General features: G+C 40.9%; 2 protein-coding genes across 2 annotated transcripts; one reads left to right on the top strand and one right to left on the bottom strand.

Annotated features, from left to right (window-relative positions):
* The first annotated feature begins 281 nt into the window (after positions 1–281).
* Positions 282–1,013, top strand: LOC133736050 (probable amidase At4g34880). Its single transcript, XM_062163490.1, has 2 exons — positions 282–401; positions 540–1,013. The coding sequence occupies exons 1-2, from the start codon at positions 282–284 to the stop codon at positions 903–905; spliced, it is 486 nt and encodes a 161-aa protein (XP_062019474.1). The 3' UTR covers positions 906–1,013.
* A 15,421-nt stretch (positions 1,014–16,434) lies between these two features.
* On the bottom strand, positions 16,435–17,422 carry LOC133736045 (uncharacterized). Its single transcript, XM_062163482.1, has 3 exons — positions 17,213–17,422; positions 16,550–17,110; positions 16,435–16,446 (listed from the first exon to the last, which is right to left on the bottom strand). The coding sequence occupies exons 1-3, from the start codon at positions 17,420–17,422 to the stop codon at positions 16,435–16,437; spliced, it is 783 nt and encodes a 260-aa protein (XP_062019466.1).
* Between the last annotated feature and the right edge of the window lie 690 nt (positions 17,423–18,112).

Raw genomic sequence — 18,112 nt, 5'->3', positions numbered from 1 at the left:
ATGAGGAGAGAGGAGAGGACCTTTTATAGGTGATGAAGAGGTTGATCTTCTCTTTGTTTTCGATGTGGGACTGATATGCTTCAGTTCCCAGTTTCAGAAGCTTCTGATGCCATCTAGGCGCGGCGCGTGGCGGCGCGTCGGCGGCGATCTGGAGGTGGTCCGAAGTTGGGGCTGTAGCCCGCCTGGCGGTGTGTCTGCATGTCATTCCTTTGGTTGGAATTAGTACCTTTGGCGGTAGAATGAGCGTAGCCCATTAGAGCTAATTATGCTTGCAAATGTACATGTATGTACAGTATATTGAGTGCAAAATAACATTAAATGCGTACTTGAAGGAGTTGGTGGCTTCCCCGGTTCGATCCTTGGCAGATGTTATAGCCTTCAACAACAAACACCAGAAACTGGTTAGCAAATTAGACAAAACCTCATTATAATTAATTAGTGATAGGTAGTGGTCCTTTTCAGTAGTGTACAATGCAAGTCTAAAACCAAATTGATGATGACCATATGAACTGATTGATTTGTTTTTTCTCAAAATGCAGGAAAAGATCAAGGAGTATGGGCAAGACCGATTTTTAGCAGCTGAAGCAACAAATGGGTTTGGAAAAACAGAGAAGCGGGCATTGTTGAATCTTGCAAGGTGGACAAGAAATGGTCTTGTGAAATTGGTGACAGAGAAGAAGCTAGATGCTGTGGTGTCTCCTTACGCAAGTTTGTCACGTGTACTTGCAATTGGGGGAGCCCCAGGTCTAATAGTTCCAGCTGGATACGAAAACAATGGGGAACCAGCTGGTATATGCTTTGGTGGACTTCGGGGTTCAGAGCCAAAGCTAATCGAGATTGCATATGCTTTTGAGCAAGCCACTAAGATTAGGAAGCCTCCTTCATTCAAAGGCTTCAAGTTTTAGAACAACATTGTATTACTTGAAGAATGCAGTGTGCCATGAGAAAAGCTAGCAGTACTAGAAAAATGGAGTTATGTCTCTGCTCCCAAATTCTATAGTACATCAGTAAGACTTTTTAAATAAGAAAAGAATCAGATAAAGACCAATGACCAGTTAACATACACAATTCACTAACAGATGATCAATGGTTTCAGCGTTTAGCTGACACAAAAGACAGACTCACAGACCCTAGTAAACTCTTAACCACAACAAGAAAAAATGGTCAAGTTGAGAATAACATCGGCGGCTGTTGGAAAATAAACCAAGCCTTGATTAAATAATTGTCTCTCCCATTTAATAGTTATTTAGTTAAGTGTTTTAGTTTGGTCTGGAGTGTTCTAGGAGGAGTGTTCTAGTATGTTGTCTTTTTGGCTTCAGAGCCACTTTTGCTTAAAACTCTTTGTTCTTGCTGCACATCCATCTATAAGGCTGTGCCTCTTGCACTTTGCTGTGTAAGAGTGTGATTAATGATATGCTTCCTTGTTACTCCAGCACTCTTGGTTTTGTTATTGTGTGTGTGTGATAGATTTGCTAGTGTGATCTGTGTAGTGTTTCTACATCTGGTATTAGAGCTGGTATAGCAGAGCAGGTGTAGCGATCGATGGCGAGCCGAGGGAATGATTTTCCTCAATGCCCAGTTGGTAAATTTGATGGGTGTTTGGCTCCAAAACCAGTCGGCGTGCAAACTGTCTCTTTTGAGCGTGTGCGCAGGCGTGCCAGTACCGTAGGGTGCAGTCGTCGGGGGAGTCCCTGGACCTGACTTCTTCTTCTTCAAGCATTTGTGGATGAGGAGAGCACCAACCTCGCCACAAGGTTCTTCTCTAGCCTTCCGGGAAAGGACTTCTTGCCTTACGGATAAGGACTTTGGGTGTGATCTCTTCGCGTCACCGAATCGATACTTAGTATTGTAGACTAAGCAGAGCAATCACTGGGAAGTTTGGAGAAAGCACGGGTTGCGCTAAAGCGTGACTTTAGCTTCGCTGGGTTGTGAGGGCGTTACCCTTGCTTCGCTGGTAGTACCGGTGGCGGTTGCGCTCTCAGTCAGCTCCTGGGGAGACTGGGACTGGAAGTACGGTCGCCGGGTTAATCTGGTGATGCTGACAGTCGGCTCTTGGAGAGACTGGGACTGGCGCGCGGTCACCGGGTTTCAACAAGGTTGAAGGTTTGCTCCGGGGAGGCTTTGTAATCGCTGGGATTGATTGATTTGAGAGAGGTCCTTTATTCGTCCTTGAAACCTGGTATATATACCTAGGGTTTCAACTGCTCCTTGTCATAGAAGGAATATTGATTGAAGTTTCCTATTCAATCCCCGCTACCCGACTCTAATAAGGTTTCGTTTTCCTTATGGATCACGGAATGGGCGAAGCTGTAACCCAAACCCGAGTAGGTTTATTTTTTGGGCCGCAGGTATCGGCCCGCTGTGCTAAATCCACTAAAGGATCTTGCCAAAATTACTTTTGGGCTCAAACATTGCCCCCCAGGCCCCGATATCAGGCCCGCGAAAATGTAACTGATTGAAGGGGACTAAAACGACACGTCTGGTGATCGAAACGATGTAATTAATGAAGGTGGACGATTTAGTGAGTTCCTTGTAGGCTTATGAACAAAGGCTGAATGAGAAGTCGGAGATGGTAATTGAAGAAGCACTGCAAACTCAATTAAGCTTCAAAAGGGAGAAAAATTAGTCGTCCTGCAGTAAGTCAAGCTCAACTCAGAAGAATCAAAACTCAAGTTACAAGAGAGGTTCACAAGGCAGATTTGGAGCAAGAAGAGGAAGAGGAAGAGGAAGGGGCTTTCATTGGAGTCAAGGAAGAGATAGATCAAATGTCCAGTGCTTTAATTGTTATGGATATGGTCATTACAAGAATGAATGCAGCTTGAGAAGGTCGGAGAACAAGTAGTTTCATGCTAAGTTTCCAGAGGACAATTACAGTAGTGAAGAGACTCTGTTGATGGCTTTCAGTGCTATGAGTAATGGTGAACATATCACATGGTACCTGGACACAGGCTGTAACAATCATATGTCCGGTCACAAGGAGTTATTTGTTGAGCTAAATGAGTCAATACGGTCAGAGATTACATTTGGGAATGATGCAAGGATGGCGGTTAGAGGAAAGTGCAAGATTTCTATCCAACTGTAGAATAGGATGTACAACACCATATCAGATGTATACTATATATATGTGCTTGGCCTTAGTCACAACTTGCTTAGTGTGGGGCAATTATCAGAGAAGGGGTATGACATAAGTATTTTCAAAGGAGTTTTCACCATCAGAGATCCTCGATGGAAACTAATAGCAGAGGTAACCATGGCTCCTAATCGCTTGTTTCCATTACATGTGCAGTATGATAAGTTACCTTGCTTTAGTTCTATGGCAAATGGTGATAATTGGTTCTGGCATATGCGTTTTGGGCATTTAAATTTCAATAGTTTGTGGCAAATGGTGATAATTGGTTCTAGCATATGCGTTTTGGGCATTTAAATTTCAATAGCTTGAATTCTCTTGCAAGGAAAAATTTAGTCTCTGGGTTGCCTCCTATTCATGTTCCAAACCAAGTTTGTGAGCCTTGTGTTCTTGGAAAAAAGCACAGAGATAGTTTTCCAAAAGGAAAGACTCTGAGATTATACACTCTGACTTGTGCTCTGTTGAAGTTCCTTCACATGGTGGTGGGAAATATTTCATCACTTTTATTGACGATTTTAGTAGGAAGACATAAGTTTGAAGCATGTGAAACATTCAAAGTCTTCAAGGCTTATATTGAAAAGCAAAGTGGAGGAAAAATAAAGGTGTTGAGAACTGATCGAGGCCAAGAATATATTGTTTGTGATGACTTCTTGAAGAAAAATGGTACTAAACACCAGTTGACAGCCAGGTACACGCCTCAACAAAACGGCGTAGCAGAGAGGAAAAATAGAACCATTATGGATATGGTGAGATGCATGTTGAAATTTAAAAATTTGCCAATGTTGTAAAATGAAAAGTAAGAGAGTTTGAGAGAAGAGAGAAATGACGCAGAGAATGGAGTGTCTATTCATCTCACTATGAGGAGGTTTATATAGGAGTACATGGTGTACACAAAAAGGTAACATTTAATAGTAACGTCATTTACTCTTACATACAATTCTATCAATCACCAATCTATAGGGATAGACATCCATTACTCAACATCTATTTATATGATTTATCCATAATTATTTACAACACTCCCCCTTGGATATTCCATGTCAATAGTGTTGCGTAGGCTGTGCGCATCTAAGTTGCCTCATCAAAAACCTTGCCAAGTAATAAAAATCCTGTGGGGGAAAAAACAACCTTGGTCGAAGGAGAAAAAGAGCACAACGCAATTGAGTGTGGAGTAGTAGTATCACAAGTTTAGAGATAGGTGAAGTCTTCTTATCAGCATCATAAGTAGTAGTATGTCTATGAGAGGGATGCATTAGAGTTGCTACACCAAAACCTTGCTCGGTAAACCCAGTGGGAAAAACCTGTGGTCGAAGGGAAAAGATGAGCAAATGCATATATATGTCGAATCAAAGCATCTTCAAGATGCAGTAAGTAGGGTGACCATGCCAAAGATGTGCCTCATCAAAACCTTGCCAGGTAACAAAACCCAGTGGGACAAAATAACCGCGGACGAAGGACAAAAAGAGTACACGATGGTCAAGTAGGTGTGCTTCGGGATACTCCCCCTGAAAATTACATGTTAGATAATTTAGATAATTTACGTAGACCAATACCTTGCACATGCTTCTGGAATGTAGACTTTGGTAGTGACTTGGTAAAGAGGCCTGCTCGATTGTCTTCAAATCGAATATGCTTGACTTCAATCTTTTGATGCTCCTGTTGTTGCTGATTGAAGAAAAACTTTGGTGCAATATGTTTGGTGTTGTCTCCTTTGATGAAACTCATCTTTATCTGCTCGATGTAAGCAGCATTATCCTCGTAGATAATGGTCGGTTCATCAATGGTGGAATGCAGTCCACATGTGCTTTGAACATGTTTTTGTGATGGCTCTCAACCTTATACATTCACGTACTGCTTCGTGAAGGCCTAGAATCTCAGCATGATTCAAAGAGGTAGCAACAAGGGTATGTTTCTTAGACCTCCAAGAAATTGCAGTATTCTCAATGGTAAAGACATAACCAGTTTGGGAATATGCCTTGTGCGGGTCTGATAGATAGTCTATATCAGCATATCCAACAAGGCGAGCATCATTCCGAAGATCAAGGGGGCTTGATCCATTCCTTGATGCATAGGAATAGAATAAGCCCATGTCTGCCGTACCTCTAAGGTAGCGAAAAATGACTTTTATACCATTCCAGTGGCGGCGTGTTGGCGCAGAGCTATATCTAGCTAACAAGTTCACATCGAATGAGATGTCTTATCTAGGGCATTGAGCCAAGTACAATAATGTGCCTATTGCACTTAGATATGAGACTTTTGACACTAATATCTCTTCGTTATCATCTGTAGGACGATACGGTTCTCTCTAGACTTTGGACGACCATGGGTGTGCTTGCTTTATCCTCATAAAGCGTCTTAACATCTTCTGGATGTAATTTGGTTGATGGACCAAAATTTCATCTACACTGTTCTCGGGCTCCAGGTCGAGACAATAATTTGTTCTCCCAAGGCCTTTCATCTCAAATTCTGACTTCAGGTGGTTTGCGGTTTCCTTGATCTCTTCAGGAGTATCAATCAAATTCATGTCATTGACATAGACCGCCACAATTCCAAACTAGGAACTTGTTTCCTTAATAAACACGCGTGGGCATAGTTTATTATTGGAAAAATTTTGAGAACAGTACATCAACTTAAGGCCACTATGCATTTCTGTACACAAAGTTACAAATTATAAACTTTAGTACACGAACTTGTAATCTCGACCAACTATGTGTACATGCCGTGAATGACGCCGTTAGCTAGTGTGCCACCTGGCATAATTTAAAGGGTAATTTAGTCTCTTCAGATCTTACGTTGGGCACCCCTCTCTCTTACGCTGGGCACCCAAGATCATGGCCATTGCTTCCTCAGCTGCAGATGCAGCAACCATCCTTTTCTTCTCGAGTTCTGCACATGCCTCATTCCCCCGCCGGCACTCAATCTTTACCAATATCCTCAAAGACAAGGTATTTGATCTGGATATCTCAAAAAGTCTTCAACTTTTAGTGGTGGATTGAGTAAATCTTCAAATCACATCATCATCAAGGTCTTTGATCTGGAAATCTCCGAAAGTCTTCAACTTTTGAGTTTATTGTTGGTTCAAGATTGGGTTCTGTGAAAGCTCTTTGATTTTCTTAAGTTTGCAGAGCTAGATAGTAGTAGAATGTAATTGAGGCTGAAGCATTTGCAGGAAGACTGAAAAGTTACAACAAGAGCTGGTTGAGAAATTGGACGCCCTGAGAAATTGGGAGCAGAGCAAGGCCGAAGCTATTGGAGCTGAAGAGTAAAGGGGACTTCAGAAAACGGTCGGAGGTGAGCTTCTCGGCGAGCGGCGACCGAATTTGCGGCGGCAACGGCGGCGGTTGTTGTTCCGAGAGGTCTAGGTCTTATCCCTGAAAGAAATTGAGAAGGAAAAATTAGAGAGAAAGATGGAAACTTTGTGTGGTTTTTGGAAAAAGGAAGGGTTGAATCGAATTGGATACCTGTTTGATCCACTTGATTGCGTTTTCGTCGAGGCCTTCTGTGAACATTTTGCGATTTGGAAGAGAATGGGGTTTTGGGTTTTTGAGGGTTCGAGATTGAAGAAGGGTTTTGGTTAATTTGGTCTGAAATATTTGAAAGAGTGAAGAGAAAAAGTGATAGGATTAGTGGAGGAGAGAGAGAGAGAAACAGAGAAGTGAGGAAGAAGAAGAAGAAGAAGGAGGAGGAGAAGAAGAGAGCGTAGGTTTCTGGGTAAGGGTTGGGTTGGGGTTGGGTTCATATTTTCTAGGTAAAATTCCTATTCTACCCATCATAATATAGATAATGGCATATGGACTGACGGAGTGATTAACGTCGTGTACTATTCTTTAGTCGGGGACAAATGTTCGTGTACTAAAGTATATAATTTGTAACTTTGTGTACAGAAATGCATAGTGGCCTTAAGTTGATGTACTGTTCTCAAAATTTTCCCTTTATTATTCACATATTTCATCCCGATCAAATATTCACTCAAACGGTTATACCACCTCCGTCTAGATTGTTTCAATCCATAAAGTGAACGCCTCAAAACTAATGGAGAGCGTGTTCCGTGGTCTAGAATTATTTACATCGGGTTTCATAAGTCCTTCAGGAACTTTCATGTATATCTCTATATCATGATCCATATAGAGATAAGTTGTGACCACATTCATAAGCTGCATATTCAGTTTTTCGGAAAACAACCAAACTGATAAGGTAGCGGAACGTTATTACGTCCATTCACTATGCCAAAAAGGCCTTCAGACGACACGCATCAGACGACATAAGTTTTGTTTTATGTCGTCTGAGTTTTTCAGACGACATAATTTTATTTTCTGTCGTCTGAATATACACTAAAACCATACTGGTTTAATTTGGAAAAATGGTGAGCATTCAGACAACACATTTGTGTAGTTGTAGAAAGTGGTGATTTCCTATCTCAAATTTGGATAAATGGTGAGCATTTAGACAACACATTTGTGTAGTTGTAGAAGGTGGTGATTTCCTATCTCAAATTAGGATAAATGGTGAGCATTCAGACAACACATTTGTGTAGTTGTAGAAGGTGGTGATTTCCTATCAAATTTGGAGGGATATCCAAAAATTGATTGAGTGTTTTCCCTCTCAAATAGCCACGCTCTAGTTGACTAGAATTTGTGACATTCAGACAACATTTAAATGTCGTCTGAGTGTAGAGCTTGTTTTAAAATTTTCCAAGTTATTTTGACTTGTGCTTTTGGACATAGATCCCTCGCAATTAAGTCATTTTCTGTCATCCTCACTCGATCAGCTCTCTCAGCTTGACCTAGAACTCGTAAAACTGAAAACCTCAAAAACCAGCCTCTCTCTTTCTCACTCAGCTTTCTCAGATCTCGATTCTCATTCTCTCCTTCGTCTTCTCTCTCTCTCAATTCTTCTTCTTAGTCTCTCCCTCTTCTTCTTAGTTTTGATTTTAGGGTTTGATTTCAATTAGGTTTTCCTTGTATTTAGGGATGGGGTGATTGGATTTTACTTTTCCTCTTATCCTCGCCAAAATGACCAACACTGTTCGGTGTTCTAATTACTGAAAACCCAGACCTCTCTCTCTCTGACTCTCAACCTCCTTCAATGTCGACGGCGGCGAAACGGCAGCATTCAGTGACTCTTGTCTTGGTCTCTCCATGAATATGAAGTGAATCACTTAGTGACTCGTTGTCCCTCTCTCTCAATCTCTCCTGGACGGTCGTCGGCACTAGCCCTCTCCCTCTATCCTCAAAGGTCGACGGCACCGACTCTTTCTCCTCGAATTAGATCAGGTGCAAGTTCTCGTTTAAGCTTTGTTTTTGAAAATGGTGTTGGCTTTGGTGAATTTCTCCGGGATTTATGTGATCTGGGTTTTCGTTCGATTTGGTTTTTATTGTGTTTTTCATGCTTTTCTTGCTAGCTTTGGTTGCTGGGATATTGAAGACAAAATAAAAGAGAAGAAAATGAAATGGGCTCTGTTTGATTGTTGGTTTGATCTTATTTGAGCTTCTGAATCTGTTTCTTTTGTTCAAATTTTGAAGACTATGAAGAGTTAATTGGGATGGGGCTTGGCAATTAGATCCATATAGATTCCAAACTACTTTTATTTTCCCTTCATCTTCTGTTTTGAGATTGGTCTTTGTTGTTTGGTTCTCAAAATGTTGGACGACCATTTTGATTGAGTTCTTGTTGTTAGATAGTTTCTTTTGATTCCTCGTGCAGTTCGCATTTGTTTTATTACTTTTTCTAGAGCAATGAATTAAGTATGTGTGATTTTGTTTTCTACTAATTATGTGGGCATTGTGCTATATATTTGAATTTGAGTTTCTAGAATTCTATATGAGAATCGGGTGAAGTTTTTGAAGAGTTTCACAGAGGCTATGTGCTGCCGAGTAGAGTGGAATATAGGGCAGCGGAGGAGGTGGGCTTGGGCAGTTTACGGAGGTGGCAGCCTCCTAGAAGTGGTCAGCTGTAGGAATGTAAGAGATGAAAGCCTCTGGTTCTCCTTTATTCTTTAATTTCAAATTGATTGTTTGTGCTACTACTGTGCTTCGTATCTCTTGGTTCATTTGTGCTGATCAAATCTTAGTAAGAATAATGTTTTGTAGTTCATTTCTAGGTTGTCTAGTTATGATCATTGTTCTATACCTTCATTATATGTTTATTATTTTCTCATTCCCATCTCTGCTGCTCTTTATTGGTCAAAGAGCAATTGAACCATATATATGAGAACCGAGCTGTATAAGAAAAGAAAAAAAAAATAGTACAAGGCACATGGATTAGGGTCTCAATTATGAAAATTAAACTAGAAACTTCATGATTCATCGGTTTACAAAAGTATTGTAAACATATCTTAAAGTTTTAATTGAAAATTGTTTTGCTTTGCTTTTGCTTTGTTTAATATTAGGATAATGGTGTTGTATAATTTGTATGGCACTATGACAGTAAGTTTGAATTGAAAATGGTTTTGTTGGTTTGATACATTGGTATTTTTTAGGGCTAAATACGAGTTAGTACCCTGTGGTTTAGGTCCAAAATCAATTCAGTCCCTGAACTTCTAATTTCATCAAAAACACCCCTGCACTTTCAATTTTGATCTAATAGGTCCAATTTGTTAATATTCTGTTATGGGTTCAAGTTATAGTTGGATTATTTGTTGAAAAACTATTTATTTTTAATAGTAGGACTCACTCCTAAATTGACTATGCAGACCACCTCGACACCACATCATAAAACATAGGTCATATATGAGCCACATTAACAAGTTAAATAACTCAATTGTCGGAAAACTAACAAATTGGACCTATTAGATCAAAATTGAAAGTGCAGGGGTGTTTTTGATGAAATTAGAAGTTCAGGGACTGAATTGATTTTGGACCTAAACCACAGGGTAGTAATTTGTATTTAGCCCTATTTTTTATTATATGGCAATATGTTTAGATCAAAATTTCCATATCTATTTTATCTTTTATAGGTTATGATGGCTCCGATTAGGAAGTATCCTTCTGGGGTTAAAAAAAGAAAAGAGAAGCAAAAGAGAGAGGCATTGGTTAAGCTTCAAGCCGGATCCCTTCGTAAGTACTTTAACTCAAATGATGAACAAGTACAAGAGAATGAGAATGATAATGTGAATGAGAGTACAGAAGAGAAATTTTTTTTTAATATATTTAAAGGTAGGGAGCCCCAATTTTTTTTTTCCGCCTAGAGCCCCGGAAATCCCAGGGCCGGCTCTGCCCTTTTATTATTACCAGCTACGACTGCCATGCCCCCATTGATGAATATGGTGAGAAATTTGAATTCATGATAAATATGTGTAAGCATTTCTTCAGATGTATATTATAAAGTGTGAAAAATTACCAGCTTGCAGTCATCTAACTCGTAACTAACTTGATAGGCTTGATCAGGCAACCCAAGTATGGTTATTTCAGATTTTAGTCATTCTAACACATAACCATGGTCATTTTTTTCTCTTCCTTTTAAGTTAGCAAAACTTTTAGTTCAGGTCATCATCTGTTGTAGTAATAGAGGAAACAGTGAATAGCAATTTGTTAGACTCTTGATTTATGGTCAAGACCTCTCTTCTTGTAGAATGCATTCTATGTAGTAAGTTTCAATCAACATAACTATAAGATGGCAGTTCTGCCTGATTATACTGCATAGGAAGAGAGGTTGTCTTCTTGTGATATCCGTAATTTTTTAATTGAGTGCTTGTTATCTAGACTAGTAACTTGGTATCATCCCACTGTTGTGCTTATTGTTTTCTTTTTCTTCTTTATTGTTTTATCTTTGTTTTATTGTGTTTGCTATTGTGTGGACTGAAACAAGGCATTGTTTTTTTTTTCTTTTCTTTTTTTAAGTTTGCTCTTGTAATTGCTTGACGTGGCTAGAGTTTAGAAAGACACCAAACTAGTTTACCTTTTGGCTATTCAAACGTTGTTCTTATTTGAACTTGTAAAGGGAGGCCAATCCAACCTGATAGAGGGTTATGGCAAAACCCACTATATGTTGTCCAATGGTACTGAACCTACCATTAATGAGGCCTTATAATCTCCACGTTCCAGAATAGCGTTATTGAGTATTAAAGATATTCGAACCAACGGTTACCACGTTGAAACCACTGAGAAAATGAGTGGAATATCTTTGCATAACCTCCAAGTGTGTGGCCAGAAGCGTACATTGGAGAAATTGAAATCTGTTAGCTAGAAGCTAACTAATTCAAGCAACTACTTGCTATGGCATGACCGTTTGGGACACCCAGGTCAAAGTATGATGCACCGTATCCTAAATTCATCGCAGGTGCATCCCCTTCTGAATAAGGGTCTTGTATATAATGAAACGCTATGCCATACTAGACCATCATATGCAAAGACTAGTACATACACCACCATTTTTCTGCACAGAATGCAAGGGAAATTTGTGGACATATATATCCAACCACCATGTGGACCAGTTAAATATTAATGGTTTTGGTTGATGTATCGACAAAGTGATCACATGTTACACTATTGTCCACAAGAAAACGCTGCTTTTGCTAAACTCTCACCCAGATCATGAAATTGTGGGTTCACCACTCGGATTATCCCATAAAGTCTATAAGATTTGATAATACCAGAGAGTTTACATCGAAGTCTTTCGATGATTATTGCATATCCCTTGGGATTGATGCTGAACATATAGTTCCCTATGTTCACACCCAAGATGGTCTCGCAAATAGAATCTTGGTAATGCGCACCAAGCTTCTAGTTTTTGCTTGGGGCTATGCAATCTTGCATGCAGCTATGTTGGTCCCGTTGAGGCCCACTTCTACCCAACCTTACTCCGCGTTACAGTTGGTGACTGGGTACGAACCTGATGTTTCGCACTTACGCGCATTTGGGTATGCAGTCCGCGTGCCAATTGTGTCGTCACAACGTACAAAATTGGGTCCTCAACAAAGGATGGGCGTGTATGTCGATTATGAATCCCATCCATTATGTGCTCTTTAGAGCCCTTGACAGGCGATCTCTTTACCGCTAGATTTGCGGATTGTCACTTTGATGAGACAGTCTTCCCGCCGTTAGGGGGAGATAAGAACGTCACCGTTCCTGATGAACGGCGTGAACTAACATGAAATGTCCCCACAATGTCTCATCTTGATCCCCAAACCGCACGAAAGTACTGAAGTGTGGACAATTCTAGATCTATAGAGTATAGAATACAATATGTCAGACACTTTCTCTGATCTAGCTAAAGTGACGAGATCACATATACCTGCTGCAAATGTGCTTGCAAGGATAAATGTCCCTGTAGGACACGTCGCCCCAGATGGACGAGGTACGACCATGGCGGCTAACCAGTCACATGTCCCTGCCCAGAAGCAAGGTAGACCACTAGGTTCGAAGGATTCTTATCCCCGGAAGAGGGTAAAACTGGCACAAACCAATCCATTAGACATCGCGATCTCAACTGATCCATCTCACGAGACAATTCCGGATTATGGGTCCGTCCTAGAAGAGACGACGTTGGGGGACGCTCCAACGTCTGAACCCACTCCCGAGAATAGAGAAATCTCGGTAACTTATGCATGCTTAAGTGAGATCTGGAATCAGAATGAGATTATCATCGATGATATATTTGTATTCGCAGTAGCTACCGAAATTATAAATAGCAATGACATCGAACCTCGCTCCGTTGATGAATGTCAACGTAGAGACGACTGGCCAAAATGGAAAGAAGTAATTCAGGTCGAATTAGATTCCTTGACAAAGAGAAAGGTGTTTGGGCCTGTAGTTTCCACACCTCCCCATGTTAAACCTGTAGGATTTAAATGGGTATTTGTAAGGAAGCGTAATGAGAAAATCGAGATTGTGATACACAAGGCTCGTCTAGTGGCGCAAGAATTTTCTCAACGCCCTGTGATTGATTACGAGGAGGCGTATTCTCCCGTAATGGACGTCATAACGTTCTGCTACCTTATCAGTTTGGTAGTTTTCCGAAAAACTGAATATGCAGCTTATGAATGTGGTCACAGCTTATCTCTATGGGGATCACGATACAGAGATATACATAAAAGTTCCTAAAGGACTTAATATACCCGATGCAAATAGTTCTAGACCATGGAACACGCTCTTCATTAGTTTTGAGGCGTTCACTTTATGGATTGAAACAATCCAGACGGAGGTGGTATAACCGTCTAAGTGAATATTTAATCGGGATGGGATATGTGAATAATAAACTATGCCCATGCGTGTTTATTAAGGAAACAAGTTCCTAGTTTGGAATTGTGGCGGTCTATGTCAATGACATGAATTTGATCGATACTCCTGAAGAGATCAAGGAAACCGCAAAGCACTTGAAGTTGGAATTTGAGATGAAAGGCCTTGGGAGAAAAAATTATTGTCTCGACCTGGAGCCCGAGCACAGTGCAGATGAAATTTTGGTCCATCAACCAAATTACATCCAGAAGATGTTAAGATGCTTTAATGAGAATAAAAGCAAGCACACCCATGGTCGTCTGAAGTCTAGAGAGAACCGTATCGTCCTGCAGATGATAACGAAGAGATATTGGTGCCAAAAGTCTCATATCTAAGTGCAATAGGCGCATTATTGTACTTGGCTCAATGCCCTAGATAGGACATCTCATTCGATGTGAACTTGTTAGCTAGATATCGCTTTGCGCCAACACGCCGCCACTGGAATGGCATAAAAGACATTTTTCGCTAACTTAGAGGTACAACGGATATGGGCTTATTCTATCCATACGCATCAAGGAATAGATCAAATCCCCTTGATCCTCAAAATGATGCTTGCCTTGTTGGATATGTTGATATAGACTATCTATCAGACCCGCACAAGGCACGTTCCCAAACTGGTTATGTCTTTACCATTGGGAATACTGCAATTTCTTGGAGGTCTACGAAATAGACACTTGTTGCTACCTCTTCGAATCATGCTGAGATACTAGCTCTTCAAGAAGCAGTATGTGAATTTACATGGCTAAGAGCCGTTACAAAGCATGTTCGAAGCACATGTGGACTGCATTCCACCACTGATGAACCAACCATTATCTACGAGGATAATGCTGCTTGTATTGAGCAAATGAAGACGGGTTTCATCAAAGGAGACAACACCAAACATATTGCACCGAAGTTCTTCTTCAATCAGCAACAACAGGAGCATCAGAAGATTGAAGTCAAGCAGATTCGATCTGAAGATAATCGTGCAGACCTTTTTACCAAGTCACTACCAAAGTCTACATTCCAGAAGCATGTTCAAGGTATTGGTCTACGTAAACTATCTGAATTACCTAACATGTAATTTTCAGGGGGAGTCGAAATCAGGGGGAGTATCCCGAAGCATACCCACTTGACCATCGTGTACTCTTTTTGTCCTTCGTCCAGGGTTATTTTGTCCCACTGGGTTTTGTTACCTGGCAAGGTTTTGACGAGGCACATCTTTAGAATGGTCACCCCACTTATACTGCATCCTGAAGATGCTTTGATTTGACATATATGTATTTGCTCATCTTTTCCCTTCGACCACGGGTTTCTCCCACTGGGTTTACCGAGCAAGGTTTTGGTGTAGCAACTCTAATGCATCCCTCTCGTAGACATACTATCTACTTATGATGCTGATAAGAAGACTTCACCTATCTCTGTTGTGATACGACTACTCCACATTCACGCGCGTTGTGCTCTTTTTCTCCTTCGACCAAGATTGTTTTTCTCCCACATGGTTTTTTATTACTTGGCAAGGTTTTTGACGAGGCAACTTAGAAGCGCTCAGCTTATGCAACACTATTGACATGGAATATCCAAGGGGGAGTGTTGTAAATATTTGTGGCTAATATCATGTAAATAGATGGAGAGTCATATATGCCTTTCACTACAGATTAGTGATTGATAGGATTGTGAATAGGAGTAATTGACGTTGCTATTAAACGTTGCCTATTTGTATACATCATGCACTCCTATATAAACCCCCTCATGGTGAGATGAATAACACACATTCTATTCTCTGTGTCCAAACTCTCTCTCTCTCTCAAAAACTTTTCTGTTTTACAACACATAATAATTTATAGAAGAAGAGTTCACCCATTATGTCTAGAACATATTTGTGGATAGTATAAATATGGTTTTCCCTATGAAAAGTCGAACAGCTACCGAACTAAATAACTAACCAATACTAAAACAGATGATAAATCATCATGCCCTTTAAGTAAAGCAGCATTTGAGTTATTAAGAGCAACTCTAACAGCTTCCCCATATTTTGATTTTTCTCTACTTTAGGGAAAAAATAGCTTTTTTTGCTCCAACAGATTCCCTATAACTTTCCCTATTTTAGGGAAATTGAGGAAAGAGAAAACTAAATTCCCTATATTTACAGCAATCTCTAAAATTTTAAGGAAGAATATGGAGATTTTAGAGATTGTTGTAAAATAGGGAATCTGTTGGAGTTGGAGAAGAAAAAGATGCTAAAGCTTTAACTTTTACTTCCCTATTATACAGAAATTATAGGGAAGCTGTTGGAGTTGCTCTAACAAGATGTAATGGCTCAATATGCCTCTGCATCTGAATTTGATGCTAAATATAACAACGAACTTGTAGGATTCAAGCGGAGATTCTCATCACCATGAACTAAAAGCCATTGTCATTGCATAGTATTCATAGAACAACTGGTACTCAATTACATATGGATATATATGTCCAACCAAATTTTCAGAAAGGAAGATGCCCTATAAACTATGCTAATGAGTCAAAGAATTGAAATTCAATGGGGGAAATGTATAGGTACAAAGAAATGCAAGCATAAATGGAACCGAAAAATCGTGAAACCGAATCGATTTATGTCGGTTCGGGTTTTGCTCGGTTCAGACTTTAGAAATCATCAAACCGACCCGAATTTTGTCCCGTCGGTTCGGTCTCGGTTCTTGTTTTTTTTTTTCCGGCAAACCCGAACTGTCCCAGCCCTAGTTTTTCTCATAAAACTAATAGAGGGATGCCCTAGACGGCGATGCCACAACCAAATTTCACTTAGCTGATCAGAACTCGAAGTCAAAGCGGCGCGGGACTGTGCTCCTGGTTTCTCCCCTGCATATGTCTGATCTAGATGGAACAACCTGCCCCTCAGATACCCCCGACCGATTATCTCCCTGGTGAGAAGATCCTGAAAAATCACATACATAGGATAAAAGGTTACAGAGCATTTAGACTCAGTATTCAACTGGGGAACATATATCAAATGATGAGACAAGTCAGGCACATATAACACATTATGAAGTTCTAAGGTGGGGGTTATACGAACTGACCCTGACCCTAACACAGGAAATGCCTCACCATTGGCATTGGTTACTTAGGACACTGGTGGAGAAGACAATTCAGTAAAATAGGATTTATAATAAGTCATATGATTGGAGGCACCAGAATCAATAATCCATGTATCAGAACCAACAAAGTTAGATACCTTTAAAGCCATACCAATCTTACCACGACCAGCTATAGAGGCTGTAGGAGTAGCCCCACCTGTCGTACGATGATCCTGTCTAGCCACACCATAGAAGTCTGGTTCTTGGACCAACTGAACCACAGCTGCCTTCGCCTTAGGACGATAACCCTTCTTTTTAGGGTATCCATTCAGTTTCCAACAAGTCTCTCGAACATGTCCAAGGTCGTTGCAATAAAAGCATTGAGGACGAGGGCGGTTGGTGAAACCTTGTGGAGGACCTTGCTGATGAAGTGGGACTGAATTCTGCTGCTGAAGGAAAGGTGCTGGTGACTTGGCCTGAATGGCTAGGCTAGACACTTCAACCTGTGCATGTTTGACACTTTCCTGCTGAGACTCATCCTTGCGTACATATGTGAAAGCTGTGTTTAGACTAGAAGGGTCTGTCATTCTAAGCAATTCTCCCTTGGCACTGCTATGCTTCTCATCAAGCCCTCTCAAGAATACATGAACCCTTTCAAGTTCCTTCTCCTTTTGGTACCACACAAGATGTTCTTGGCTCTTGATCTTGCAAGGACGCTTCTGATCAATTTCAGCCCATACATTCTTCAGCTTGGTGAAATACACAGCTACTGGTTGCCCATTCTGTTGCATACTGCCAGCTTTGCACATCAAATCATGAACCTGTATAAAATCAGACTCATTTGTATATAAATCCCCCAATGTCTTCCATATTGCTTCAGCAGTCTCACACTCTTCCACCAATTGTAGCACATCTTCAGTCATGGCTTTAAATAAAATTGCCATCACAGATCCATCATCATCCTCCCACTTAGTATAGGCATCCACATCTTCCTCACTAGGTGCTTTGGTTGTTCCTGTCACGTGCCCCATCTTGTGTATGCCACGAAGGTGGACAGACATAATCTTTTTCCACATTCGAAAATTGGTCCCATTGAGTTTTGTACCTCCAAAAGAACCACTGTCTGAACTTCAGACAAAAACCTCAACCTTTTGGACCTCATTGATCCTGAACTCTGGCCTTCAATTTCATCACCACCCATTGCAATAATACAGTAGCAAAAAAGAACACGCAAAACCCAAAGTATGCAGCTGAAATAAGAAGAATAGAAGGCTCCAAAAATAACAATAACAGAAACTGTTTTTTTTTTTGATAACCTGTTGGGGTTGACTGGGCTGACCGAGTTGACCAAGTGAGCGACCGGAAGATGGCACAGAAAGCGACCGGAAGATGGCCTTACTTGCGACACCGGACTGAGTCGAGTTTGGGCACGATCGTGGACTAGAGCACAGCAGGAGATGGATCAGGTGGCCGGACGGGAACTGGGTCGAGTCTGGGCACGGTCGGGGACTGCGCGCGGTAGCCGAAAACTGGCAGCGACGCCTGGAACTGAGCAGCAGAGAGTGACCGATCTGAAGAGCCGATCTGAAGACTTGAACCAGTCACGACCTGGAGTTATGGACGTCTGACAAGGCGTAGAAACCGATCTGGAATAGATGAAGGATAAAGTTGCCGCTTGGAGAGACCTGGAATGACGACGGAAAAGACTGACGATTTGGAAG

Source organism: Rosa rugosa, chromosome 3 (genome assembly GCF_958449725.1).
Source record: "Rosa rugosa chromosome 3, drRosRugo1.1, whole genome shotgun sequence".
NCBI classification, from domain to species: Eukaryota; Viridiplantae; Streptophyta; class Magnoliopsida; order Rosales; family Rosaceae; genus Rosa; species Rosa rugosa.
The sequence above is the reverse complement of the archived record's forward strand: the minus strand, read 5'-3'. Positions and strand labels throughout refer to the sequence as shown.

What these genes read in the sequence shown, in the direction of transcription:
- LOC133736050 (XM_062163490.1), top strand. Translation starts at nt 282, where the DNA reads ATGTATGTACAGTATATTGAGTGCAAAATAACATTAAATGCGTACTTG. An exon ending in ACAACAAACACCAGAAACTG is followed by an intron (nt 402 to 539) that starts GTTAGCAAATTA and finishes CTCAAAATGCAG; the next exon opens with GAAAAGATCAAGGAGTATGG.
- LOC133736045 (XM_062163482.1), bottom strand. Translation starts at nt 17,422, where the DNA reads ATGGGGCACGTGACAGGAACAACCAAAGCACCTAGTGAGGAAGATGTG. An exon ending in ATGAGTCTGATTTTATACAG is followed by an intron (nt 17,111 to 17,212) that starts GTTCATGATTTG and finishes GAAATTGATCAG; the next exon opens with AAGCGTCCTTGCAAGATCAA.